Genomic DNA, 17,672 nt, shown 5'->3' with positions numbered 1-17,672 from the left:
CTAAGTCACATTCACATTTTTTTTCATGCGCTATCCCGATGAACTTGATTTTTAAAATTACCATTTTTAGCCATCTGCAATTGTCCAGGCTTGTTAAAAAAAGAAGGGGTAAAGTTATCAAGCCAATTAATTTATGTTACCTCAACTTGAGTTTAGAATGAAACCAACTAACGCATAAATTCCAGTTTCAGTTACAGTTCATATTATTATGTTAACACAACTAAATGTTTAGAAGGTCTATCTAAATCAAAAAAATTTTACTTTTAGACTAAACTCAGGGGATCATGTATCATAGGCTCAAACACATGCAAAAATACACGCCATCAAAAAAAACATATGTGCAAAACAACAAACAAAATATGCATGTATATTTTTCATGAGTTTGCAAAAAGTCTAAGGGAGCATGCAGCAACTATCATCATTATTATTCTTAGTTCAGTGGAAAAGAATGGAGAGCTATGTCTCATAAACATGCAGCTGCAAGCACAGTAAACATGCCATCTCACTCTTACATGTACAGTTTTGGCACTGGGACATTCAGTGCTTTAAAAACCAACAGCAGTATTTTTATTAACAAACAGGAAGTCAGTGTAAAGACCTCCGAACTGGAGTGATGCCATCCCAAGGCAACATGGCCTGATGATCCCAGAGCGTAGTTCTTTTAGCTTGGAAAATCCAAACTGAATCTCCATGTAATCTCCTATCTCCATGTTAGGAGATACAGGAGAATCAGTTTGGCATTGTGCGAATTGAATCGCGTTTCCCTCCCTGGAAAGTTTGGTACAACCAATCATAGCATGGGAGGCAGGAGTTAATGCTGCGTCATCTTCAGTGCCTGGATTACCCATAAAAAACCTGCGCACCTCCCGTAACCAAACACAAACATTAACAAAGTTATTCCTAACACCACTAATCGTTCGGAAGGAGTCGTTTGTTGCGTAGCCTTTTCAAAAATAAGTGTTGTACTTGAGAGCACCCCATGTATTCACAGATTTTTGTGACAAAAATGGCAGTAATCATTCACTGCGACGCTTTCTCGGCTGCATGCCATTGTTGTTTGGACTACATGGACTTCAAGGTCGATTTGTTTGTGCGTCACATCCGTGTTACGCTGATTGGTTCTTTCTCGTTCAAGCTGCATTCGTTAGCCCCTCCTTTTTGAAATCGTCTCTTATCATCACAATGCCAGACTGCCTTTATTTGTATTTATATTAATACATAAATAAAGTCAGTCTGGATTTTCCAGGTAATAGTTCTTTAGCACCTACTTGAACCTGAGCCTGAACTGATGATCGTCCTGCTCAGTTCTGTTTCCTGTGCCCAACAAAAAGCACCCAAACACCATCAGTGACTACAGACCAGTGGCTCTGACTTCACATGTCATGAAGTCACTAAAGAGGCTGATCTCAATATTTCAGTCATTGCTGACCTGCTACAGTTCACATACAGCCTCAGACTGGAATGGAAGAAACTATAAACACTATAACTCACTCTAAGCTAGACAGTGGTAGTACTAGAATCTTTTGGGAGAAACTGTAATTCGCAAATGTTAAAAACAGCAGTTTAGGATATGCAGTATTTCATACAACATGTCTGACCTAGAGTTTTAACAGAAGAGCAATGTAAAAATATGACCTGTTTCATAATCTCTGAAGCAGTTCTTAGTTGGCTAGGCTGTACACCCAAAGTTTGAACATTGCATTGTATCAAGATGATCAATGTTACTCATGTCACCTGCTAAGAAAATCCTTTTTTCCTGTTTTGTTAACACGTCCGTTTGATGTCTTTTATATATTGGAAGATATATCATGAGTGAAATAAGCCATCAACACCATGGCTGAGCTTTTACACCTTGAAGCTGTCTGAAAAACCTTGATTCAGACTTCTGGGGTCTCATAAATCTAAAGTACCAATCCTGTCAACCTGCAGGGAGGGACTCTTTCTGTTACTATTCTTCCTCAGAGTCTTTTTCTGAACACGTATGGTTCCTTTGCTCTGTTGTGTAACGCCGTGCCATAGTTTAGCTGCTGTGCTCAGAGAAAGTTGGAGGCAGATTGATAAAGAGCTGTTTGTCACTGTTAAGTCCATGCCTCAGAGACTGCAAGCTGTTATTAAAGTCAGAGGCAGTGCAACAAAGTACTAGTGGTATGTTGTAGTGTTTTTTATTAGTTTCTTTTCATGATTCCATAATTTTTTCCTCAGAATTGAATGATTCCATTTTTTTTCCTCTGCTTGAACTAAAAAGGCAATTGTTTTTGACTACCACATTTTTTTCTTGATTTATTTTAGTGTTTCTTAACTGTGAGTCAGCAATTTTCCTTCTGCGGTCACACTAGTGACAAACATATGTAACCAAAGCAGGACAATGACCTCAGCTGAGCCAGAAACAAGAGTGGATAACTTTATTCATTAAATTTCAGCACAGTTTTATGTAATAGTTGCTCTGTGTGATTGCTCTAGCGCCAAATATAATAAACACCATACTAGTAGTGGTAGGATCCAATCTCCAAGATAAATATCAGGCACAATGGGCATTTGTTTTATGCAGATACTGCCAGAATCTGAAGCTGTGAGCACATGATGCAGGCTGCAACGGAGAATTTTGACTGGGCTCTTTAATCCCACCTTGATTTAACACATGAGCTCTGACTGGATGTCATAAAGTGTAACAGAAGTCTTTGTCATGCTAGCTAAACCCCAAGATGCTTGTTGCTTGACAACACTGTTTAGTCCAGCTGACCAACTCTTCTCTTTGCAAAAGTACTAAAAAGTAAGAGGCGCCACCTGGTTGTTCCAACAGGTACTGCAGCTTATCAGCAAGAAGTGTATATTATTGAGAAAAATGAGCTAGACACATAAATATTTAATGACTCAGATATAATTAATATATGTATGTATGTGTGTATATATATATATATATATATATATATATATATATATATATATATATATATGTGTGTGTGTGTGTGTGTATAGATAGATAGATAGATAGATAGATAGATAGATAGATAGATAGATAGATAGATATATAGTTATTTGCACATCATCTACAGTTTTTAGCTTTAGTACATTCAGTCTGTACATAATTGTACCTTTATATTTTTATGTCCCCTGTGTGCTTTCATCTTTTATTTCTGTATGGTCTGAATGTTCAACATGCTGCTGGGTTCTTAAACTTCCCTCGGGATCAATAAAGTACCTACCTACCTTCTTAAAATGAGAAACACTCAGGCTAATTAGAAAGCAGAGAAGGAGCTTTTGATCTGGAGATCTCATGCACAATTTTACTGCATTTTTAAAAATAATCCAATTTTAAAATCCATTTTTCCACATAGAACATGAGGCTCATACAGGAAAATGTCTTTCCATAAGAGAGCCAGTAAAATTGAATTCCTTCATGACTCTGAAAGAGAGTGAAGAAGGAAGCCAGCTGTAATGAAGACAAGGACAACCAGTAGAGGACAGCACTGTCATGCATTCACCGGGATGTTGGTATTCAGGGTTGGTCCTGTTAAATTTGCAGCAACAGAAGCTCCACAATTAAATATTTATTCATTACTAAATAAATTCTTTTATCTATTAGACTAGTAGTTCTGGTAGATGGTTTACGGCCAGAACCATAACTTTTAGCTAACTATTTAAGCCATTTATTAATGTTTTTCACCAGTTATCCATTACTTTTCATATTCATATTGTTACAGCCAGAGGTGGCTAGAGTAGCCAAAAATCGTACTCAAGTAAGAGTAACGTTACTTTAAAATAATATCACTCAAGTAGAAGTAAAAGTAGTCGTCAAAAAATTACTCAAGTAAGAATAAAAAAGTATTTGTGAAAAAACTAATCAAGTACTGAGTAACTGTTTGATTGTAATGCCCATCTTATTTTTTTTCTAGAAATGATGTGATCAGACAGAAAAAGTAAAATAATGTGCAAATTCTGGTATTTCCAAATAATGAAATTTTAAAAATTAGCAAAAATAAATAACATCTTTACAAAATGACAAGTTAAGGCACAAAAAACACAAATTTCCAAATCTCAGTTTTTCACAACATAAAGGTTTTGAAAGAAATACCTGTAGTAAGTTAACGTTTGTATGTTTGAACAGTGAAAACTACTTCCAGTGACAAGATATACTGTATTTCACTTCCCTTCAAATCAGTGTTGGATCATCCTTGACAGCTGCCCCCCCTGTGATCTGGAGCTAAATTTCACCCAAGCTTCAGTTGCTGCTTTTATTAATTTTTGCTTTTGATTAAGGCCATTGCATTTTATATTTGTCATAATACTACTTTTAGCTAACTCTTTGAGCCATTTATAGTTATTTTTTTCACTATTTAATCATTACTGTTGGCTAAATTTCAACTGCTTAAGCTTTGTTGAGACAATATTTTCTCTCCTTTGAGTCATTTAATCTTTCCATAGTTTTTTCCTGTGAAGCAGTTCATTATATTTTACTAATTATTTGAAAACTTTAAACCACTTTGAAACCATCAATTCAAATCTTTAAAATCTCTGCTGACTTTCTAACTATTATTCATGTCTCTCATTTGCTGGATATTGAGGTGTTACTCACTATGTGGATACATATCTTTAAATCTTTTTATTATTATTATTAATTTTTTTGGCTTAGCATTTAGTTTGGAATCACAGCTCTAAAAGAACACCTCAGTTCAGGCTTCGTCTTTAACAGCAGAATACAAACAGGTAAAGTGAAGATGAATACACTTTGTGGGGTTTTTTGGACTCTCATTTTATTGTCGGGTCAGATTCTCTGCTGAACATGAGTAAACAGAAAAACTTCTGATTGGCTGCTGCCATCCACAGACTCTCAAGTGGTCAGCTTGAAAGAGGAGTTTGAAGTGGAGGAAGAAGTGGAGACCACCTTCCCATCAACCACCTGCTCGACCACAGTCACCACCCGCCTGGTCGCAGAGCTCGAGGACGACGAGGTGCTGACGCTGCAGAGCAATCAGAAGACAGAACAGTTGAGTCTCTACGTGTCATGGACAGGTTCCAGTATCTATGCTACCATGTTATATAGTATGCCAGAAAGACTGAGTACGTCAAATGCAGTTTGCCAAAATTACCTAGATGTCTTATTACCTGGATTTTGCAGTAAGACAACATGACTTTTTGTTCATTCTGACCCATAATCTTTTGCACAGTTACATCACATGCATCATGGTGTTACATACTGGTATGAACTGGTGGGACTAGCCGACAGCGTACAGTGAATTATTACGACAAAATAACATGTCCCAGTTATATGCATACTGCATGAAACAGTATGTACTTTGGATGGGAAGCTGTACTATGAGTAAAAAGAAAATGGATGCAATTTGGAGTCTTGCCTGTTGATTTTAGCAGATTTTTAAACTAATATCAGCAACTAGATAAGTAAATATCAAGAGCTGTCGCTCTTCTGTTGGCTTTAGTTTAGTCTTTCCATAACGACAGAGTCTCACCTGGTGCTACTCTCTCCGTCCAGCAACCTCCTGTACTCTGCAATCTCCATCTCCAGCCTGGTCTTGATGTCCAGCAGCATCTTGTACTCGTGTCCCTGTCTCTCCAGGTCAGCCTTCAGCTGCACCATCTGCTCTTCTAGGCACGTCACCTGGAGGTCAATCACAGAAAGATTCACAGGTGAGGTGAGGTGAAATAACTCCATGTTGGCTTGTTCCCTGAAACCAACAGAAGTGTTAATGTCTCACCTGCATCTGGTACCCAGACAGCTGCATGGCATAGCGGCTTTGTGTCTCTGCCAGGGTCCCCTCGAGCGAAGCTTTCTGAAGAGGAAAAATAAAATCAGACACTTTTCCAACCACTGGAAATACCTGAGTATCACGTGTTTAATGGTCATGTAATGCTCACCATGCCCAACAGGGACTGCAGCTCAATCTCCAGAGATTGCAACGTACGCTTGACCTCTGTGACTTCTGTCCGAGACGTCTCCAGGGTGACGGTCTGAGTGACTACCTCTTTGTTCAGAGTCTCTGTCTGCAGAGGAGACACACACCTGTTCAGCCTGCATGTAAACATTCAGGCGAGCTGTAGGTCAGGACAAAACAACGTTGTGGCAGTACCTTGTTCTGGAACCAGGTCTCCAGCTCCCTCTGGTTCTTGGCAGCAATAGCCTCATAGTGCTGTCTGATCTCTTCCATGATCTTAGTGAGGTCCTGCTGAGGAGCAGCTTCCACCTCCACATTCACCTGGCCGCTCATCTGAGACCGTATGGCCAGCAGCTCCTACAAACAAACAACAAACAACAAACATAAGACTAATGTGTGTTTGCAAAGCCTGAGATTCTTTTTATCCCTTCAAAAAAAAAAGTAGGTTGTCTTGCAGTCCACTCCCAAAAAAAAAAAAAAGGTTTTGCCTAATAAAATCAGCTTTTATATTTCCTATTGTGTTCATGTTTTCTAAAAAAGTAATGATTCTTAAACAGTTTGTTAGAAGGTTCTTTGTTTCTTCAAAGCACCACCACCAATTGAAGAACGTCCTTATTTAGCTGACCTATGACATGTTCTGTCTCACAAATTCCAGAACCAAACATATTAAATGTGTGCTAATCGAAGAAACCCAGAATTGCTTCAAAATCTTACATTTACCAGGCCCTGTTGTCAAAACAGAACCAGGTGCGTCCACACAGAACTTTTTGGAAAATGGTTCCTTAAATAATTTATTTTTGGTAAATACTTTCAAACAGCATGCATGCTGGCTAAAGACACCATTTTTTTCTGTTTCTCTGACGCACCTTAGGACATTCTTTAAATGTCAAGAGCCTCTTGCTAAAAAGTTATTTGTGGAATATAAAAACTGTCCTTCCATGGTGCCACTAAACCATCTTCCCTTCCAGTTACTGCTTTTTTTTTTCCGAGTGCAAGGCTGAATTCTAAAATCAACCAATCGCATTTCGGCACTGATTGATTTGCAGTGCTCTCACCTCCTCATGGTTCTTCTTGAGGAAGATGAGCTCCTCCTTCAGGCCCTCGATCTGCAACTCCAGGTCAGCTCTAGCCAAAGTCAGCTCGTCAAGGACCCTCCTGAGCCCGGCGATGTCGGCCTCCACTGACTGACGCATGGCCAGCTCATTCTCAAACCTGAAAGGGGAAAGTGGACCGAGGACAGTTGTGGACTTAGTGTCTCCTGAGCTCCTGCTAGTATGATTTTATTCTAGAAAGATGAACACGTGTCAGATGGCACAGTAATAAAGACAACTAAGGATTATCAGTAAAGAGTTGGGAGAATGTTCCGAGTGTGGAGGACAGAGAGAGAATAATACAGTAAAGTAAGTGTCCTGGGTGTCTGCTGTACATAATCAGGTTAATTTACGGCCTGATGAGGTTTGCATAACATCTGATTAGGTTTAATAAGCTCCTCATTAGGTTTATTAAACATCTGATCAGGTTTATTGAACATCTAATCAGGTTTGTTTAAAAGTTGCCCAGGTTCATTTAAGGTCTAATCAGTTTTATTTACCATCTGATCCGATTTATTTAAACATCAGATCAGGTTTATTTAAGACCTAATTGGATTTATGTAGCATCGGCTCACGTTTCTTTAACATTTGATCGGTTTTATCTAACCCTAGGGGTGATGCAGGGTCAATGAAAACACTGAAAACATGTAGAAAACTCCTTCTGCATCAACCTCCCCTGCACCTTTTGCTATGACCCCACCTCCTGCTGCTAGGCTCCTCCTCCTGTAACTACAACTCCTCCTTATATTACTATAACTTGCCCCATGTAGCTATGACATCTGCTTCTACTGCAGACTCCACCACCGGCCTACCCAGCTTCCCTTCAGCTCCTCCTAGTACTACGTCTTGTACAGTTACTCCTCCTGCTTCCTGTCTGCTCCTGTTTTTCTGCACTCACTTGGTCTTGAAGTCTTCAGCGGCCAGGCGGGCGTTATCGATGTTCAGGTGGATCAATCCGTTGGCCTGAAGAGCAGCCTGAATCTAGAGAGAAGCAGCAGACATCAGCTGACATCTTTGAGTTTTAAAACTCCTTTTTAAAGCATGTTTCTGACACTAATACTGCACTACAGTAATTAACTGTCATTGCATTTTATAGATAATACTGCAGAATTCAAGTCACTAATTATTATAAGTAACAGAGTTTATTATTATGCTTTTACTTGAGAATTAAAACTCATTGCAGGAGTTTTTGCTTGGATATGTCTGAGACGTTGTACAAATTTATCACCATTTCTAGAAATACAGATTTTTTTATGAGGATGTTACTTACAGTTTTGGCTCCTTTTTTGTTTGTTAGCATGTCAATTAATATTTATATTTGCAGTGTGATGTCGAACTGCAGGACAGATTTGTGGGTTTGGAAACATTTGATCAGCATCTCCTTCCAGGCTACCCTAAATTAACAGCACTGGCTGCAAAAATGTTGTGCACGTTTGGGACGACCTATCTTTGTGAGCAAGTTTTCTCAGTAATGAACATTAATAAAACAAAACTGCGCACAAAGCTCACACATAAGCACTTAACTGACATGCTGAAGTTGGCTGCTGCTCAGGACATGATGCCTGATACTGATGCACTTGTGCAGGCTAAAAGATGTCAAGTTTCAGGAGCAAATACGAAGCAAGAATAAATCCTGTAAAATGCTGCTTTAAACGTTGTTGCCCTAGTGGAAAAAAACAGTTGCTAAATGAAAACATGCTGCAGTAAATACTGTGAAATTCAGTGCTGGTCATCAGATTCACTACAAAAGTGTTTGGTTGAGTGGAATATTATTTCTAATGGATGCATCTATGTTATGTATTTAATTTTTTATGTATATTTTACATATACATTTATACATAAACAAGGCAGGTGACAACTTTATTTTCTTAGCTGTCTGTATGAAATAGCTGCTACTTAAGATTTAAAGGTGTGCAGAGTTATTTTAGGTGTTCACAATTACTTTCCAGATGTGGAAAACAGACTTCAAAAAATTTCTATATCTTGATAAATTGGATTTTTTTTTAAATTCCAGGACTATGTTTTTAAGTTACACATACCTGTGACTAAATATGTTGTGCCATTGTACAATCACTGTGATCAGTTGTAATGCACAATGCACACAGATAAATGTTAAATTCAGTCATAGTCTTGCTAAAATTGCACTTACTTTAATCTCTGGTTGTTTCTAATATAATTTTAAACGGACAGATCATTACATATAAAGTTTTTTCTAATATACTTGTTCTCCTTTGCACTAAAACGTTGGAAAAACTTATTGTTACTTCTCGGTAATGATGCTATAAGTTTACTGGTCCGGCCCCTTTGAGATCAAAATGAGTTTGACACCCCTGTCTTAGGATTACCTTGACTTGGATGACTGAAAATGCACACAGAGGTAGTCGATCAACTGTAATAAATCGGCAGAACTGATCATTAGATGCAGGCCCACACTTGGAGGATGAGGAAGGGGTTTTACCTTGGCGGTGAGGTCTGCGATGGTGACGAAGAAGGCGCTGTAGTCGCGGGTGGTGGGGCCGACCTTGCTCTCCACAAACTGCCTGATCTTCAGCTCCAGCTCGGCGTTGGCCTTCTCCAGCGAGCGCACCTTGGCCAGGTAGGTGGCCAGGCGGTCGTTCAGGTTCTGCATGGTGAACTTCTCGTTGCCAATCAGGCTGTCGTCCATGCCAGACACGCTGTAGCTCATGGAGGACGAGAAGCCACCACTGACGCCACCACTGAAGCCACCACCAAAGTTACCACCCAGGCTTGAAACCCTGCCAGAGGAGATGCGGACCCCAGAGGCTCCAGCCCCGCCGCATATGCTGCCGGCCTTCATCGACATTCGTGAACCGCTGCCAATCAGGGAGCCACCGGAGCTCGACATCTTGATGGAGCTGGAGGAGGTGCGAGGGATCATGATGGATGCTGCTTCTGGAGGTGACACAGAGAGGAGAGTGACGAGCTCCGGTTCTCTGCTCCTTTTTAAAGCTCCCAGAGTCAAAGAGCTGTCAATCACTCCTCAAACACTGTGCTGGGCGTGACGGGGGTGTCAAGGAAAATCTAAACTCTTTACTTGGTCACAGGGATGGAGTGTTTGTCTCAGTGCCAAAGGAGAAGGTCTCCACCACCTGCAGGCTCAGAGCGACCTTTACATGATAAAGAAGGTATGTAAGTAGAGCAGTGAAACCTCAAACGCCTCAGGGCATTTACACAAGGTGGTGGCTTTACTAAAAGCTTCTGCAAACATTTGTGCACTGAGTGTGGGTGTTTTAAATACCACCTTTTGCAGGTGAAAGTTACCTTATAAAATCCTACATCCCCTGCAATAATAACAATATCTAGTTTGCTGCTTCTGTCATGCAAACAAGGTTTTTAGATGAGAACAAGCATGAGAGCTGAGATACACAAGAGAACCTGTTAAAGCTGGGAATTTGTTTCTTTTCAGTCCAAATTTGTGCAAATGAATGATGTCCTGTCTTTACTAAGAGACCTATGCACAGGTGCAAGATGAAATTCTAATTTAATGCTAATGATTTAGATAAACTTTTCAAGTTACAAAATTATTTTGGATGAGTTGGTGTGTGGGCTGCACAGTGGTGTAGTAGTTAGCACTTTCGCCTTGCAGCAAGAAGATCCCTGGTTCAAATCCCGACCTGAGCCTGGGATCTTTCTTCATGGAGTTTGCATGTTCTCCCTGTGCATGCGTGGGTTTTCTCCTGGTACTCCGGCTTCCTCCCACAGTCCAAAAACATGCTAAGGTTAATTGGTTACTCTAAATTGTCCATAGGTGTGAATGTGAGTGTGATTGTTTGTCTGTATATGTAGCCCTGCGACAGACCGGTGACCTGTCCAGGGTGTCCCCTGCCTTCACCTGAGTCAGCTGGGATAGACTCCAGCACCCCCCGCGACCCTAGTGAGGATAAAGCGGTGTATAGAGAATGGATGGATGGAATTGGTGTGCCACAATAATGTTGGTAATTGCACCAGCTTCATATTGTGTGTAAATCAAAGTCAAATTTCTGCCCTTCAGATTGGGTAGCTTAATGAATCTGGCTTGATAATTACAATTATCTTCATCTTGAGTTCAGTTCCACTTAAACTTGTGTTCACACTTTTAGGTTTAGTGTTCAGCTACCAGTGAGAAGTTTGGCCACACCTTCTCATTTAATGTTTTTTTTGGTAAAAGTTACTTTTTTGGACTTTTGTTGGTTTTATTAGGCAGGTTAGTCAAAAAGCAGACAGGAAACTGGGGTGAAAACCTGCAGCAAAGGGACATAAGCTGAAGTCAAGCTCAGGCTGTTGCATCGGGGACTACAGTCCCTGCTCATGGTTTGCCCAGTCAGCCGGTTGAGCTATCTGGCTGCCTCCTATGATGGTTTTTCTTTATTTTTCTGACTTTTTACATTGCAGATTCTCAATGAAGGCATCAAAACTATGAATGAACACATATGGAATTATGTAGTAAACAAAAAATGTGAAAAAGGTCAAAACATGTTATATATTTTAGATTCTTCAAAATAGCCCTCTGCTTTGCACACTCTTGGCATTCTCTCGATGATCTTCATGAGGTAGTCATCTGAAATGGTTTTCACTTCACATGTGTGCCTTGTCAGTGTGGCTTTTTCCTTCAAGAAAAACAATGAAACATGCTGTTTAGACCTGCTAGCAGGTTTTGTGGCTTGATTCCAATCCAGCCACGATCAAGTGTTTAGTGGTTGTAAAGCTCTTCATCAGTGCAGCCTTAGTAGCTGCACTACTATAAGTGCAGCACCTGTCTTGTGTCATAAATGGAAGAAACTCCAACAAATAGGATTTTTTAAAGATTTTACTTTTGTACTTTTGCTTGCAGTTTTACATGAGGAAAATGTCTGAGTACATGTTTCCACACGAACACAGGGATTTCATGAAAACAATAAAAGGTTTTCCAACAAGGGCTGCACTAAAATAGACATTAATAGAAGGAATATGGAACATAAACATGTTACAATTTTCCCCTTCTGACATAGAAACTTTGTTTTATGTAAAAAAAAAAAGTCAAGTGTTGTGTGCAGATGTGTAAAATGAATCCTTTGCTTGTTTTGCTCTCTACGTCTTTTATTTTTATTTGTACACTTTGAATCTTGTCCATTCTAAGCTTTGCAGCATTGCAACATTGCATTGATTCTCATTTTGTCCTGAATTGCAGCTGATGATGTTTCTGTAGTGTTCGTAAAACCCCATGCATAAACTGCAGAAAAACTTCTTCTGGTATGAGGATAAACTAAATCTAAAGAAATTCATTGTCTCAGTGTGTTTAACTAAGAAAACTGAAACGTTCCTACAGCTGAGCATCTAATGTAGCTGCAGCTCTGACTTTCCACACTTGCTTTCCTACTTGCTTTCTTACACACTTTGACATTTGTTTTTTTTAAAAGCATCTTTCCTTCTTTAAATTTAAAATGTAATTGTTCACTGTTGTGCTGCAAAACCCTGAGTAAATTTTCTCATGTGCGAAAACTGACTCGGCAATTAATCACATTCTTTGCTCCACTGAAGGATCACAATGCTTCCTGTGTGTGGCTACAGATGTTTGTTTAATTATGACTGGAACTGTGGTTTTGAATGGTAACTGTGTTAATCTCCTTGTGCAAGTCTTTACAGGTATAACAGCAGGCCTACTGGAGTCCTGTCAGGACAAATTCAGAAACCTAATCATCAGCAATTTAACATTTAAAGGTCATTACAGTTAAACATGCTCAGTCTAGAATAATTATTCAACCTTTACGGGCCACTTGAAAACTACACACCCTTCATGACACGACAAGAAGTTGTTGGGAACATTGCACTGGAATGACATATCTCATCATCGCTGAACAATGCAAATGTAAAAGGAGGCAAATAGATACAGAGACACTCTGACATTCATGGATGTTTTTCACTGATTTGTCTCTGAGATTATTCAGCTCATATTTTTTGCATTAAATTAAAAGTGCAAGAAAGAAACTTTTTCGTTGGTGCAAATTTTGGAGTCAGTTCTATGCTTGGATTTTATATTTTGTGACTTACAACATGCAGCAGCAGACATAACAGGCAGCATGGCAATATGCATAACATTATTTGAAAGTTTTCTTTACCGTTCGACTGTGTTGGGAGCAGAAAGAATCAATTCATGACAGCTTAGAACAAAACCACACCTTTTGTTGGTTTATAAAGCATTAAATCCTGCTTCTCTGTGCAGTTGACCTCCTACAGACATGATTACTGCTGCATTAAGTGTATATTGTGACTGTTATCAATATCAACCAATATGAAAAGATGCATATTTTGGCCATTTTGCACAGCTCTATGTCAAGCTGCTTTACTTTTGTGCTTTTTTCTTCAAAGTTCACCTTTTAAATTTGCATTCTGCATTCATTCTTCGAAGTGCCATAACCATTTACAGCACCTCTTTATTTAGCGTATGTTTTTTTTTTTTTTTTGATTGGACCTATTATGTTTGCTGGCAGATAGTAGCATAAAATTAGAGTTGCAGCTAAAGATTATGTTTTATTGTTGATATATTGTTTGGTTTATAACGCAGACAAAAACAGTGAGAAATGTCTATCACAGTTTCCAAAGTCCCAAGCTGGCATCTTAGAACATGTTCTGTCTGACCAGCTCCAGAACCCAAAATATTAAATGTGTTCTAATGGAAGAAATTGAGATATGTTGCAAATTTTTGAGATAAACTTAACCTTTATCCTGTCTTGGTATTTAAAAAACGAACCAATTGGGGCTGACAAAATTATCTGAAATAACAAAAGTTATGCAAAATTATTCAAACTTTGTCTAACATGACTCCGTGGCTTTTCAAGGCACTGTTGGGGATCTATGAAGAATCTTCGGAGGAAATGGAAAAGGTTATCAACATTCTTATTTTCATTTTCTTTTTTCTAAAAAGGGTTCTTTTACTAATCCCTTCAAAGAACCATTTTAGGTTCCTGTCAGCACCTTTATGTTTCTGTCTGTCCCATCTTTCATGGCCGATTCTTAGGGTGATCAGCATTGCAAACCTTCACAGTGAGTTTGGTTGAGTAAAGTTACCCTGAAACTGTGTACTCAGTTTGCTGCAATTAGTGAATGGAAACAAACCTGTTTTTTATCCCCTGAACTTGACCTCTGATCATTGTAAGGTTTTGGTGATTAGTGACATTCACTGTTGCGTGACAGCAAAGCTGCAGAAAACTTACCCATCACTCACCTGGGGATCTGTCATCTTTTAAACGCCCTGCAGACCAAACTGGCCTTTCTGCAGACTTAAACTGGGTCTGAACTTGTTTCCAACTCATAATTCACCTGCCAAAGCAGTGATTTATGACACCGTCCAAACAAATGCAAGTACAAATCAGAGTGAATTAAACATCACCTTTGCCAAGTACAATACCTACAAGACATTAAATTTAAAAAGCAAATTACATACCACTACTTATTCTGGTATGCATTTCTTAAGTTGAACAAATAAGGTCATCTCGTTCTCACTTGGTTCCTGTATGCCACACAGCGACAGTCACACGGTTTGTCTTATTAAAAATTTCCACTGCAGTAAGCGTATAAAAATACTTTTAATATTTTAACTCAGACATGCAAATCTACTGTTATGCTGTGCTGTACTTGAGCTTACATGAATTTGACAGGAGACGTTAATGGTAGCATGTTAAACAGTGTGACTGTTTGAGCAGCAGCTAATTAAAGCTAAAAGGCTAATATCAGCTGCTGAAACCATCATTACTTTCTTTGAATGACAAGACAAGCTGTTTTTTGACTGTGTGAAGGAAAATTTGTCTTTTAAAGGCTTTGCTTCTGAAACTAACATTTATTTCTTGTACTGACAGGATAACCTGCTGTTAGCTATATGAGCTAAAATTTGAGTCTCACAAGCTAATGAGAAGCCAGTGAGAAAAGGCTAACATTAGCTGCCGAAACTAGCATTTGTTACTTGCACTGACAGGTTGTGTTATTGTTAGCTGTTTAAGCTACCATAATAATGCATGGATTCGTTGCAAAAGCTAACGTTAGTTAATAATAGTTGACAAGATTTTTGAGGACTTTGTTTTTATATAAAACACTTTCATGAATGTGAATGCGCAAATGGTTGACTGCAGATTAATGTCAACTATTTCTTCTGTGGTCATTTTGTCTCTCTTTGTCGTCATTTCATGCTTCTTTGTGATTGTTTCTGTCTGTGTGATCAGTTTTGTTCCTGTTTGCATGTGTGATTGTGCCATTTTGTCTTCTTTTTACTCTTTGTGATCTTTTTGAGCATTTGTTGATGTTTCTATTTTGTATATCTGTGTTCATTTTTTGTCTCTGTGTGGTCATTTTGCCTCTTTGTGGTGGCTTTGTACCTGCAGGTGCCTTTTTGTGTTTGTTTTGTATCTTTTTGTGGTCATTTTGTCTCTTTATTGCAGTTTTACATCTATTTGAGGTTGTTTAGATTATTTGCCAACCAGAAATATGAACCATCTCTTTAAACAGAGGCTCTAGACACAGACTCTGTAACTCTTTGGGGTTCAGTCACACTTTTACTTCTGATATTTAAATTATATTCATTATGAATACTTATGCAGCTGTAATGAATTAAACTGCTGCACTCAAACTTTAAAGTGTAATGTTACTACAGTTGTGCATTATTATGCTTTAGTACTATTGTAGTGTAGTACTTTTACAGCGGTAAACTGCAGACAAGGTGTGGTGATGCAGTTCTTCACTTCTGCCAGGGCGTGGTTTCAACCAGCAGCTACATCTTCATGCACTTCAAAAGTATCTGGATGTTTATTTAATATTTAGGACAAATTCTTCACAGACTCATAAATTGGCAGGGAGGCTCTTTGGTTTTGGTCATGTGTTTTGGATCTTTGTCCTGCTGTATGAAAAACTGTTAATCCCAGAAGACTTCTGTATGTGTGTCAGCAGTGAAATCACAGATAAATGTCAGTTTCACTGACATTTAAACCTGTTTTTCTTCACACTTTCCTCCCTCTATTGTGTAGATGGACAAGGATTTTTGTTCCATCAGTTCACAGAACTCGTTTCTGGATATTTACTGTTTTACATTTTCCTTTATTTCCCCAGAATGAACACGACTGTTGATTTGGACAATCCATCTTTCTTTAAGCCTCATTTATTTTCTTCTTTTCTCCTCATATTGAGATAATGATGACTCCACCTTAGTCTAAAGGGATTTGCTTTAACTATCTAACTGTAAGTGTTAATTTTTAACCCATAATCTTGTGTTTGAGCTCTGAATTTCCCTCACAGTTGTTTCTATAATGATGCAAACCTCTTTAGATTGAAGTTCAGGCTTTACTATAATTTCATTATTTAATTACTAAAGGAGGCTTGTAGATCACATATGATTGTAATTATTTTAATCTGCCTCAGTTATTAACACGTGAAGCACACAGCAATCTGGAACGTGTCAGATATAGAATTATGTAAACATGGATAGTTAGCAGACTTTTATAAAAGACTTTTAATCTTAGTCACACTGTTTCTGGTTAAATGAATGGTAAAAAAAAACGTACAAAAGAAATTCTCTATGACATTTATTTAACAAAAACAACATTGTATAAAGCAATTAAAGGAGAAATTACTCAGAACTGACAACATAACAATGACCTTTTTAATCATTATAAAATATTAAATATTTTAAAACAACTTTTTAATGTGAGCTCCTTGCTTCCAACTTCTCAGTAAATACTTCTCTTTGGAACTGAAATTTTTGTAAGCCTCTATGGATTTATAGATTTTTTATATTATCTTCTTCCTGGGTATTTTTCCCATTTTTTTTTTTTTTTACAAAGTATCCAAAAAAATTTTTTATCTTATTTTCCATTTTTAAAAGAAATTTGTTTGTTGTCTTCTTTATGGATTTTTTTAAATCTTGTTTTTTATTATTATTTTCGTTTTTAGTTTTACAATTTTCTGGTTTGATCTTTATCTGTTCTCCTTTCACTCATTTATTTTCATGTTTCGTGTTTTTTATGCATGTTTATCAAATGGTGTGATTAATTATTTTGGTTTTTATTTTATTTTTACAAATTTCCATTTGTATTTAAAAAAAAATTTTCCTCTGTCTTTTTTAGACTTATTTTCCTATCCATTTATTTATATATGTTTTCTTCTGTTTGTGTTAATTACTCTTACTTTCTTGGTTAAATTTAATTTTGCGTTTTTATTTCTTTTATTGCATTTTTTCATTGCCTTCTCTTTCTTTGTTTTTAACTTGAATGCTGCCACTTGCTGGTCGTTTGTGATAGCTTATAGTCGGCCTATGAGCCTATGTAACTAACTAAACAGCCAGGCAAACCACTGCACCATCATAATATATGTTGTCTTGTTTATTTTTCTGTCTGGAAAGCACTTTGGTCTTTTATTGTGTTGTTGTAAAGTGCTCCACAAATAATTTTTTGATTGACTGATTGATTGATTGATAGTATAGAGACATAATGAAGTGTATGTATATATACATATATGAAATACAAAAAAGAAAAAAAATCAAACATTCTCTTCCCTATGATGTGTTTTATGATGTTCCTCTTTTTTGATGTTTGCTGATTTTATATGTAACTATGTAAAGTGTGTTTGAATGTTTTGAAAAGCGCTAAAAAATTATTCTTATTCTTATTCTTATTCTTATTCTTATTTAGTGAATCGTTTCAGGCGGATCACTGGTTACATGTTTTGATGACGT

At 37.8% G+C, this 17,672-nt stretch overlaps 1 protein-coding gene across 1 annotated transcript; it reads right to left on the bottom strand.

Moving 5' to 3' along the window:
- Window positions 1-4,717: 4,717 nt before the first annotated feature.
- LOC110953123 (keratin, type I cytoskeletal 13-like) lies at window positions 4,718-9,917 on the bottom strand. Its single transcript, XM_022196972.2, has 8 exons — window positions 9,438-9,917; window positions 7,878-7,960; window positions 6,944-7,100; window positions 6,084-6,245; window positions 5,872-5,997; window positions 5,712-5,786; window positions 5,466-5,614; window positions 4,718-4,958 (listed from the first exon to the last, which is right to left on the bottom strand). Exons 1-8 carry the CDS (start codon window positions 9,876-9,878, stop codon window positions 4,829-4,831), a joined length of 1,323 nt encoding a protein of 440 aa, XP_022052664.1. The 5' UTR covers window positions 9,879-9,917; the 3' UTR covers window positions 4,718-4,828.
- Between the last annotated feature and the right edge of the window lie 7,755 nt (window positions 9,918-17,672).

This window comes from Acanthochromis polyacanthus, chromosome 21 (assembly GCF_021347895.1).
Source record: "Acanthochromis polyacanthus isolate Apoly-LR-REF ecotype Palm Island chromosome 21, KAUST_Apoly_ChrSc, whole genome shotgun sequence".
NCBI lineage: Eukaryota > Metazoa > Chordata > Actinopteri > Pomacentridae > Acanthochromis > Acanthochromis polyacanthus.
Note: the sequence above shows the minus strand (reverse complement) of the source record. Positions and strands in the feature narration are given on the sequence as shown.

Excerpts from the sequence above, each read along its gene's own strand:
- LOC110953123 (XM_022196972.2), bottom strand. The coding sequence starts at position 9,878 with ATGATCCCTCGCACCTCCTCCAGCTCCATCAAGATGTCGAGCTCCGGT. Across the intron at positions 7,101-7,877 it reads GCTGAAGACTTCAAGACCAA|GTTTGAGAATGAGCTGGCCA; the intron begins GTGAGTGCAGAA and ends TTCCCCTTTCAG. Across the intron at positions 5,615-5,711 it reads TGTCTGGGTACCAGATGCAG|GTGACGTGCCTAGAAGAGCA; the intron begins GTGAGACATTAA and ends ATTGACCTCCAG.